The following is an 11650-nucleotide window of genomic DNA, read 5'->3' as shown; positions in this document are numbered from 1 at the left end:
GTTTTCTCATAATTACGACTTCATTTTCTCATGATCCCAGCATAAGAACATGTTGAGGCAGCAAAAGTGCAGTAATGAAGCATCATGAACGATGATTACTTTGATCAGGGACTCAAACTGAAACAGCTCTCTGACAACTTTAACATAAGTGTCCGACGCTTAAAATGGAGGCTCTCAGTTCTGCAACTTTATCCTCGAAGACAATATAGTGACCATGAACGTGTAGTCAGATTCATTGGCGGCTTAAGGAACCGGAAATTTCCGAATGGCTACAGAAGGATGTTTGAAACATGCAGTTTCTCTTGTTATACAATTACGTCATGAGAAAACTGTTTCTGTTGTTGTTGTTTGTTTTTGTTACGTTGAGATCACAAGAAAACATGAAAGAAAAAATATAAAGCATGGCCTCTTAGGACTTCCGTATTGATCGCATAAATTCTGATAGAATAAAGATTGGAATTATTTATAATATTTATTTATAGTATGAATTACTCTGAACGACATGTGTAGGTAATTTGGTTATATTAAAAAAATGAAGCAATAATATGAAATAAGTTTCCTTGTCCGAGGCGTCTGCCGACTCCATGTCTCTGGAACCTTGTACATTACTACATACAGCATACTGTTTAAAAAACTTTCATCATACTAAAATACACAGCATCTACAATAAGCCAGGTCTAGTTCCAGAGCATAATTATAATTTTATAGTACATTCTTCTTTCTTAAAAAATCAGCTTGTTGCGTGTAAAACCTACCATAGAACATGTGGCGTCGCATAAATGGAAATAAATCAAATTAAAAATAGTAAAAATAAGCGACGATCGTTTTATCTACTGTGTGATCAGATTTGTTGTCTTCGTCCTGTTCTCTTTTAGGTCACGTATCACAGCAAGCTGAAGAATCTTATTTCATCAAAGGTAAATAACACAACACTTATGTGTGTGAGAGAAAACAAATAAATCAGAAACATCTGGTAAAGAGAAGACTGTATGTGTGTCAGGAGCAGAAACAGACTCTCCAGAGAGGAGGTTCTGTGTGCAGCACACACTCGTACCGAGTCAACAAATCCGACTGCCTTCAGAACAGATTACCGATCACACAGCATTTTGGAAAGGTGAATCCCACATCCCACATCCCACATCCCACATCCCACACTCCACTAGGGCTCAAATGAATGAACACACTCACTGGGTGATGAGCAAACGGTCCAGAGATTTGCTTTACATGGTAGAAGATTACAATTTATTTGAATTAAGCATTTATCACAGTTGTGTAGAAGTTGTTTTTTGTAGCAAAAAATGTTGTTATAATGATAATAGACTGTTATAATGATATCACAGACTGTGATATAGATTTATTTATTTATTTATTTATTTATTTATTTATCTGATCAAACATGAAGCTGATTATTTGTCTATTATTCTGGTCAGAGGAAGTTTCCGTTAGAAACGGAAGCTCATTTGTTTATCTTTGTTTTAACAGCTCTGATGTTACAAAACCATGTTAGACTGGGGACACAATTTTGTGCCTTGGTTTAAATACATAGGATATTTTATAAAGCTTTGCTTGAGTTTGGATTAAAAATATCGAATATGGATGTTAATGTTGTCATTGATTTTTCCAGTCCCGACCTCGCAGGCCGACACACAAAGCAGCCGGCCAACAGGAGGAGGAACCACCAAAAGACAACAGTGGCAGTTGGGGAGAGGAGAGGTGTGTGTGTGTGTGTGTGTGTGTGTGTGTGTGTGTGTGTGTGTGTGTGTATGTGTTCCTCAGAGGCAATTGTTGGACTTCCTGTTCTACAGCTTGTTCACAAGGACTCATACAAAAGGAATTATAACATGTTTAAATGTTAAAAATGGTGACTTTTTTATTGGAAGGAGTCTCCAGTATCAGTGCTTTGTAACAAAGGTAAAGCTGTTACTATGTTTTCTGACATCTTCAGGACAGTTTGTTTATTTTATTTATTGCAGTTTCATGGTCACAGAGCCTGGTCACAGAGCCACATTGTGGCTGTAATGCAAGTGAAAAAGTGGCGTAATACACAACATTAAATATCAGTGCTCAGGGGAAAAACTATTACATATTCTTGAATAAAAAAAAAGATAACCATTGCTGTGGTATAAAGGGAATAATGCTTAATCCTTTCGTGTTTTTGTGTGCAGCCATATAGAGTTAGCTTCTGATGATCTCACAGAGGAGGAAGAGTTCTCTGTGATGGCTGACCTTGAGGAGATGGACTTGCTAGGGGAGATCTTCGAGTCGTTAAACACTCAGAGCTCAGCAGAGCCGGGCCTGTTGTACAGCACACGCAGCCTCGACGTTTTCACTTCTGACTGCACTGACTTCATCAGCAGAGTGAGCACACACACATGCACATGCACAGACACATGCACACTGATGATCAATCATTTTTATTTATTTATTTTATTTTTTCAATTTACCCCTCATGTGTTCCAGAGGAGCTTGGCCACACCCAGTCAGGAGAGCTTGAGTCTTTCCACTGGGAACAATGGCAGTCTGATGAGCTGGGAGGAAGGGCATGAAGAGGGTCTAGATATAGAGGAGGTGGAGTCTGAGCTTCCAAGTGATGTACCAGAGAGGGACATGAGAGAGGGAGTGAGAGAGGGTCACATTATGTTGAGGGAGGAGGAGCCATCTATGGATCTTGGAAGATTGGTGGAGGATCTTGTGGACCTAAAGGAAGAACTAGAAGAGGAGCTGAATGGAGACTGTAAAAAAACTAGCAGTTCATCCAGTGAAAATCAACTGGAGCCTAGCAGTTTGTCAGAAGTAGCTCAGGGTGAAACTAGCAGATCATCAGGAAAAAATCATCAGGAAAATAGCAGCACACCAGAAGAAAATCAGGAAAGAACTTGCAGATCCAAACCTGATGATGATGATGATGATGAGGAGGAGGAAATCAGTGGAGCTCATGAGAGGCCAAGAAAAGAAGCAATAAACAAACAACACTGTGTGGGACACCAAGATCTAATTCATGGGAACAACAAGGCAAAGAGTCCAGATAGAGACTCATCCCAGGGAAAGCAGCCAGTGGCTGAGGAACAACTAAATGCAGAGACTTTAGTTAACGCAGCCGAAAAAGATGAGCAAGAAGTGTGCAGAGAACAAGCAGCTCCTAAAGTGCTCTCCAAAGTGGCCCTGTTCCAGGTCAAGGCCTACCAGACCAAGAGCTCACCTGAGACTGTGAGATCATCTCTAAAGCTCTCTCCAAGAGCTCCTGGAGCAGTTTGGTTGACTGTGAATACAAAAACAGATGACTTGACCATTAAATCACCAACCGCATCCAAGTCGTCAGACACAGCTACAGATGAAGAAGACCTGCCACCACCGAAAGTGTCTGAACTTAAAAAGAGATTTGAGCAGTGATTGACTGGAGGGTAAACGTCATGACCATGCCGACGCAAGATACCAGCGATCATCACCATGCAATAATCCTGCTGTTAAAAAATCAGTTTGCAATACTGAAGCACATTTATTTTGTCTGATTTTAAAACATTTAATCCCAAAATAAAATTTTTATTGTCTAATGAAATAAACCAATGAGTGCAATCATATATATATATATATATATATATATATATATATATATATATATGTATAAATACACCTGTAAAATTGACAAACACCACCACATTCTTCACCTGTTTAGAGTAGAAAAGTAAAAACTAAAAAAAATCTTATATATATGTATAATCTTCTAAATCTTATAAATAAATGTTGAAAGTAAAAAGCAGAAGCAAAACTCACACAAGACACATTTATTCAGATATTAGTTAAAGTGAACTAAGTTAGTTCCTCCCTAATTTAGTGGACTTCCACTAGTTACGTCTCCTATCACACAACAGCGAACATCCAGGGAAGGTGAAGGTTATCACATGCTAGTCAATCAATAACTTTTGCAGCATGTTATTGTGATAAAATGGGACACAGGAGTTAAGTCAATAGGTTATAATTTCTGAGATGATAAAATATATACATTTAGCTAGTTGCTGTATACCATTAGAAAGAACAAGGCCAATACAACATACAAAACAAAACCCACTGACTGATTGAACTACCTTATAATAAGAACTACAGAAAGAAGAAAATTCTCTCACCAAAAAACAGTAACCCAACCCAACACACACCAAACAGAAAGTTTCTACCAGTCATCATGCTTAATATGTCAAAGAACAGGGCAAGACAAATCAAAATAGTTCAAGGACGGAAACACAGCCATTCATTCATTCATTCATCTTCTACCACTTATCCGAACTACCTCGTGTCACGGGGAGCCTGTGCCTATCTCAGGCGTCATCGGGCATCAAGGCAGGATACACCCTAGATGGAGTGCCAACCCATCGCAGGGCACACACACACACTCTCATTCACTCACGCATTCACACACTAGGGACAATTTTTCCAGAGATGCCAATCAACCTACCATGCATGTCTTTGGACCGGGGGATGAAACCGGAATACCCGGAGGAAACCCCCGAGGCACGGGGAGAACATGCAAACTCCACACACACAAGGTGGAGGCGTGAATCGAACCCCGACCCTGGAGGTGTGAGGCGAACGTGCTAACCACTAAGCCACCGATTAAAAAAAATTAAAAGCACTGGCTTTAGTGGCAGCTAAATACTGTCGCATAATGATGACATCATTTGTGTCAATGGCCACAACACAAGGTTGATAAAATGGTGCAATGAAGCAGAATCGAATACACAAACACCAAAACATGCAACATGTTCAATACCTGGTTCAATACCTCCACTTTGGAGAACATTTTCCAAAAGAATCACTTTCAACGACACATAATTCTGTTTTAATGTGGACTAGAAAACAAACTGCAAGGAAAATAATATGTAAATAAATATCTTCTTTTTAAAGAATAACTTCTTATCTAGTCAGTTAAAAGGAGGGACTCGAACTGAAACACACACTACTCGACAGTCATGACTGAGAAGTGAATCCATACTGACAGGGAGTCATATTTTATAGGTGGATTGGTGGATGGCAGATTTACCAATCTCTCACCTCCAAACCATAAAAAAATAAATGCACCCTTTTGCAGTTGGCCATCTCTGTTTTTTTTTTAATTTGGAAAGAATGGAGTCAGTGTCATTTGTCCTCTTATCAGTAACATCTGTCAATTCATAATCATTTGTAATAATTCGAAATAAACACATACCACTTTTCTATTAATCACAGTGGATATATACATTTAGTCCCTCTGAGATACCAACTTTTCTAATAGTCACAGGTCAGTCGACAGGAAAAATAAAACAAAAGAACAACAAAATTTAATTTTACCACAAAAATATGTCCATGATTCAGATGATAATAGTTTTTTCCATATATGATCCAAAAATAAAAAAACTATGCTCACACTATACATCTTTTTTCTTCAGTAAATCAGCTTTTCCTTTGAGTAAATGTTATTTTCTGCATTAACTGAAAAAGCAGAAAACCTTTCAGTGTTCTGGTGCTGTTAATATCGCTGTAATGAATAATATGACTTTTGTAGCTAAAAAATGATAAATGTTAGCACCTCTGTACAATATGATGAACATACACACTTCGGCTCAATATTCAGCCATGACCACGTTTGTCCAGTATCGAGTAAGAAAGTATCATCAGTGTCCAATGTAATGTATTACGGAATACACTGATATGTAGAGCATGAGCTGCGGTTTTAGGATGGAACAGAATCCTCTTAGATGCCATTATTTCATCATATTTCATCAATAAAAATTTGATTTATGATCACACTTCAAAGCTCCTTCACAGTGAGCTAAAGGAGGGTCTCAGATCAGTCGCTCCTCTTTGGGCAGAGGTAACGGAAGGCCTGGTTTCTCTGACTCCTGGCTTTCAGACTGTTTTTGCTCCTCTGCGCTCGGCCGGTAGGTTCCTTCAGTCCAACGTTTTCTGCACAGCAAACATACCATCAGTACTGTGGGCAGAGCAACGAGCGAGAAACATGCCAGGACCAGATGCACATCAGTCAGCATCAATACCACCATGGTCCACTAACACACACAAACACACACACACAATATGTTAATGAAGACCAACTAATTGACATCATAGGAAAATGTGGTTTCAAATTAAATTTAGAAATAGAGTTTATGACATGAGAAAGTTCTACAGAATAAAGTTAATTTACAATGTTAAAACTATGAGAACTATGATTATGTAATACATGAAATGAACAGTTTTATAATTATGCAGTAATTAAAGACCTACCTATATAATTCCACCCAAGGAATTAAGAAAGTGCCTCAAGGATGGACTCTGCCCTTCTTCCTATGGTGGAAACACACCTAAGGTTTTCCTTGGTTCAGGAAATGGTTCATTTTGGTTCAACCCTGACTCACAACAGGGTGGGTGTACTTATGGTGTCATTCCTCTAACATTACACAACATTACAGGTGATTTCTCCCTGCAGATTGGGGAAAAACATCACTGTGTTATTCTCACATGCACACAGAACCATGAAAGAGTCCTCTGTCAGAGAAATACTCATCACTGATGGGGTTAATGATTAGATTTAATGACTGATTTAAGAACGCAAATGAATGAACAATAAAACGACCGCCTGCTAAAACCATGAACTATTACAACTGCTCATGTAATACCCAACATTATAATATCCAACATTATAATACTCAACATTATAAAAGCCAAAATTATGTTCTCAATGCAAGCAGTACAAGTTTCATGGTCAGGAAGTTAGTCTCTAACTAGAAATCTACCCCAGGATAAATTGATATAGCCTAATTTTTTTTTATTACATTTCTCTCTTTTTTAGGCAGAGATATAATACTTGGATCTGTATACATTTATACACAGCAGTGTGAGGTCAGATCAGTCAATCTTTAGGTCAGATTCTTCTTATATCAGGAGTGGTGTGTGTTTTAACCTTCAACCTGATTAATTAAATTAAATTTGATTTGTATAGCATTTAATAATGAATATTGCCACAAAGCTATGAATTCAGGATTAGGAATAAATTGGGGATCAATATTAATTTAATTTTAAACTTTATAATTTTTTTTCTGTGTTTATATATTTCTGTAAAACTTTACATACGTAACCTGGTGTAGTTCCCTTTCGAGGGAACTCGACGCTGCGTCAGTGCTGACGCTATGGGAACGCCAATACCCACGCCGCCACGCACCGGTCGATGACTGTGCCAGAGGCCGTGAAAGAGCACGAGCAAACTGCCAACAGCACATCACAGGCCCCGCAGTACCTGGGACCCTGGAGTGGGGTCCAAGTCCAGGTCATAGAATCTGATAAAGGTGTGCGGAGAGGACCATCCTGCCGCAGCACAAATATCTTCAATGGGGACACCCCTGGCCAAAGCACTGGATGAGGCGATACCCCTAGTGGAGTGGGCCCTGATGCCGAGAGGTGAGGCCTGACCGCGCACCTCATAGGCCTGAGTAATGGCCTCCACCACCCAGTGGGCCAGGCGCTGTTTGGAAACCGGATTACCCCTATTCCGGCCCCCAAAACAGACGAAAAGGGTGGAGGAGTTACGCCACGAGCTAGAGCGGTGGACGTAAGTCCTCAGGGCCCTCACCGGGCAAAGCAAATGCAGCCTCCCCTGTTCCGCCGACTCATGGGGCGGGGGACAGTAGGCCTGCAGGATGATTGGACAACCCGCCATCCTTGGCACCTTAGGGACATAACCCGGCCTGGGGTGCAGGATAGCCTTGGACATGCCGGGGGAAAATTCCAGGCAGGTGGGGGCAATCGACAAAGCCTGCAAATCACCGACTCTCCTGAGAGAGGCCAAGGCTAGAAGCAGAGCCGACTTCAGGGTCAGAAACTTCTCGGAGGCTGACTCCATGGGCTCAAAGGGGGCTTCCACCAACCCCTCCAGGACCACAGAGAGGTCCCAGGAAGGAAGGCGTGGTCTAGAGGAAGGCCTCAGCCGCCTGACACCACGCAAAAAGCGAGAGACCAAAGGGTGCCTACCCAAGGAGGCTCCAAGGACAGGTTCGTGGTTCGCAGCGACCGCGGCCACGTACACCTTTAGAGTAGACGGGGACAGGCCCCGAGAAAAGCAAGACTGCAGGAACTCCAGCACTGTACCAACCGGGCAGTGAACTGGATCCTGAGAGTGCTCGTCACACCAGAGGCGAAAAAGCCTCCACTTCAGAGCATACAGCCTCCTAGTGGAGGGAGCCCTAGCATTCAGCAGAGTCTCTGTCACCTCAGTCGAGAGGCCTGCGTCTAGGAGCTGGTCCCCCTCAGGGGCCAGACCCAAAGCTTCCACATCTCGGGGCGGGGGTGAAGAATTGCCCCCTGCGCCTGAGAGAGGAGATCCCTCCTGACGGGAACCTCCCATGGAGTGCCGTTCAGGAGGGAGACTAGGTCCGTGAACCATACTCGAGAGGGCCAACGAGGGGCAACTAGGAGAAGGTTGACCTGGTCGTGGCGCACTCTGGCTAGGACTTGCGGGAGCAGAGCTACCGGGGGAAAGGCGTACAGACGGAGCCTCGGCCACGTCCATACCAGGGCATCCAGGCCCAACGGGGCCGGATGAGAGAGGGAGAACCACAGCGGACAGTGGGTCGACTCCTCGGAGGCGAACAAATCCACTTCCGCCCGGCCGAAAATCCGCCAGATTCGCTCCACCACATGGGGGTGAAGCCGCCACTCCCCGGGCCTCAGCACCTGCCTCGACAGGAAGTCTGCCTCCCGATTCACACGCCCTGGGATAAAAACCGCTCTCAGCGAAAGAAACCTGGTCTCTGCCCAGAGCAGAATCTGCCGCGCCAACCTGAACAGGGGGTGTGAACGCAGACCGCCCTGATGATTGATATAGGACACCACCGCGGTGCTGTCTGTCCGCACCAGGACATGGCAGCCCTTGAGGTGTGGGAGAAAGTGTTTCAACGCTAGAAACACAGCCCTCATCTCCAGGCAATTTATGTGCCACAAGAGACAGGGGCCCTCCCATAGACCCTGGGCCGGGCGGCCATCTAAAGCCGCGCCCCAGCCCGAGAGCGAGGCGTCCGTCGAAAGAGTCCTGCGACGGTGACACGCCCCTAGAATGGGACCCAAGGCCAAGAACCGGGGTCTTTTCCACAGAAGAAGGGTACGAAGCCCACGGCGCGTAACCCGTATAACCCTGAGGGGATGTCTGCGAGGATGAAAGCCCGCACCCCTGAGCCAGAACTGGAACGGCCTCATGTGAAGCAGACCCAAAGGGATAACGTTGGCTGCTGCTGACATGAGGCCGAGCACCCTCTGTGCCTCGGCGACAGAGAGGCCGCGACCCAGCCGAATAGCTTTCACTGCTGCCAAGATGGAGGCCACCCGAGCGGGAGACAGATGTGCCCGCATCGTGGTGGAATCCCAAACTACCCCCAGAAAGGTGGTTCTCTGAGAGGGAGCAAGCACACACTTTCCTGGGTTCAGCCTGAGGCCTAAGGACCTCATGTGGGCAAGCACAGCATCTCGATGACTGGCTGCCATAGCCTCGGACTGGGCCAGAATGAGCCAGTCGTCGAGGTAATTCAGTACACGGATGCCCTGGAGACGCAACGGTGCCAGGGCAGCATCCATGCACTTCGTAAACGTACGGGGTGAAAGGGCTAGGCCAAAAGGAAGGACACGATACTGGTACGCTTCGCCCCCGAAAGCAAACCTGAGGAACTTCCTGTGTTCTGGCAGAATGCTTATGTGAAAATAAGCATCTTTGAGGTCGATCGTCACAAACCAGTCCTCGGATCTGATCTGGGACACGATCACCTTGAGCGTGAGCATCTTGAACTTGTAGGTCCTCAGAGTACAGTTCAGAGCCCGCAGGTCCAAAATCGGACGCAGCCCCCCGTCCTTCTTGGGAACAACAAAATATCGGCTGTAAAAGCCGGAGTCCTGCTCTGGGAGGGGAACATGCTCTATGGCCCCTTTCTCCAGAAGCGAGCAGAGTTCCTCTTGGAGGAACACCGCCTGGTGCCCGCCCACGATCGTGGGCAACATGCCCTGGAAGCCCGGGGGGCGGGAGGAAAACTGGATCCTGTACCCTCTTTCTACAGTGTCCAGGACCCACTGCGACACCCCTGGCAGAAGTTTCCACGCTGCCAGGCTGCCTGACAGAGGCAACAGCCTCGCGCAGACCTCCCGGGTGCCCTGAAACAGCACACTGGCAGGCGCTAACCCGGGAAGATCCGTACACAAACGGGGAGCCGAGACAGGCCCCACTGCCCCCCGAAACGACAAAGACGGCGGGGCAGGCAGTAGGGGGGGCGTTCCTGAATAGGATGCCCCCAGGAGCCCCCGCCCACGGGCATCAGGACTCCTTTGGGGCTCGCCTGGCTGAAATAACGGACCTAAGGTCCCCTCTCCCCTGACGGGTCTGGGCCCGGGTACGCTGACCGGCCTCCCTAGTCCTAGACGGGGGGGCACGGGCCGCTACACTAACCTTTTTCACTGCCCTAAGCGAACTAGAAGGGGGCAGGGAGTGGCTAGATGAAGGCCCAGGCTGCTCGCCGCGGCGAGGGAGAAACTCCCTGAATGCCGCCGATTGGCGTTTCACCTCCTGGTGTCTGTCGACGACAGTATTCACTGCGTCGCCAAACAAACCCAGGGGCGACACCGGGGCGTCCAGGAGAAAGGACTTATCCTTGTCCTTTATGCCGGTTAAATTAAGCCACAGGTGCTTCTCCGTGGCAACTAGCGCAGCCATTGAACGGCCTATGGAGCGGGCCGTCTGCTTCGTGGCACGGAGTGCAAGGTCAGTGGCCCGGCGGAGCTCAGATATCGCCTGAGGTCCCAATTCCTCCCTCCCATCAAGCTCTGCCAGCAGGTCAGCCTGGTAGGCCTGCAAAACGGCCATGGTGTGCAGAGCCGCACCTGCCTGGCCTGCCGCTGTATAAGCCTTACCTACAAGGGCTGAGGTGGTCCTACAGGGCTTGGAGGGAAGGGCAGGTCTCCTCCATGCGGGCGATGCAGGCGAGAGATAGCCCGCGAGCGTCTCTTCAACCCTAGGCATCGCCCCATAGCCATGGCTTTCAAGCCCTATGATGGCTGAATAATCAGACATGGCCGGAGAAAAAACACGCGCCGCAAATGGATTCTTCCAGGACCTCGACACCTCAGCATGGAGGTCAGGAAAAAAAGGCAGTCGCCTGCGTGCAGGTGGCCTGCGGCCTGAAGTCAGAAAGCGGTCGTCTAACTTAGAGCGGGCGACACTAACTTCCTCTTCAGGCCAATCCAAATTCAGCCTACCCACGGCGCGTGACACCACTTCGAGGAGCTCCTCGAACGTGACTGACTGCTCTCTCTCATTCGGCTTTACCGAGGGGGAAAGCACGTCCCCGCCCACATCGAGCTCCTCAGAGCCCGACGCGGAAAGCAGCATGCCCTCTTCCGGGTCGGGAGAAATCGCAGTGCGAGCTCCCGAAACCGAAACTGAGCGAACGGAGTCAGGGGAGAGGGCAAGAGAAAGGGAAACACCCGTCTCTTGCTCCGCCTCCGCTAACTCGACCTGCGAACCCCATGATCGGAGCCGCCGCGCCGCCTCGGCGGACGCAGGACCCGAACCATGAGGCGCAGCTGATTGCTTTAAGACCATGGTTAAAATGCACTATTCAAATAAAGTGAATTGAATTTGAATAAATTTCAG

At 46.5% G+C, this 11650-nt stretch overlaps 2 protein-coding genes across 2 annotated transcripts in view; one reads left to right on the top strand and one right to left on the bottom strand.

Annotated features, from left to right (window-relative positions):
• dennd1c (DENN domain containing 1C) overlaps positions 1-3576 on the top strand; it is a 13829-nt gene extending 10253 nt beyond the window's left edge. Inside the window, exons 18-22 of the mRNA XM_060860486.1 lie at positions 876-917; positions 1001-1114; positions 1625-1713; positions 2166-2358; positions 2461-3576. Of these exons, the coding sequence (XP_060716469.1) occupies positions 876-917; positions 1001-1114; positions 1625-1713; positions 2166-2358; positions 2461-3390 (1368 nt within the window). The 3' untranslated portion in view covers positions 3391-3576. The remainder of the gene's footprint in view (positions 1-875; positions 918-1000; positions 1115-1624; positions 1714-2165; positions 2359-2460) is intronic.
• Positions 3577-8245: 4669 nt separating this feature from the next.
• Positions 8246-11599, bottom strand: LOC132839096 (uncharacterized). Its single transcript, XM_060859877.1, has 2 exons — positions 10471-11599; positions 8246-10415 (listed from the first exon to the last, which is right to left on the bottom strand). Exons 1-2 carry the CDS (start codon positions 11597-11599, stop codon positions 8251-8253), a joined length of 3294 nt encoding a protein of 1097 aa, XP_060715860.1. The 3' UTR covers positions 8246-8250.
• Between the last annotated feature and the right edge of the window lie 51 nt (positions 11600-11650).

Source organism: Tachysurus vachellii, chromosome 24, assembly GCF_030014155.1.
Source record: "Tachysurus vachellii isolate PV-2020 chromosome 24, HZAU_Pvac_v1, whole genome shotgun sequence".
NCBI classification, from domain to species: Eukaryota; Metazoa; Chordata; class Actinopteri; order Siluriformes; family Bagridae; genus Tachysurus; species Tachysurus vachellii.
Note: the sequence above shows the minus strand (reverse complement) of the source record. Positions and strands in the feature narration are given on the sequence as shown.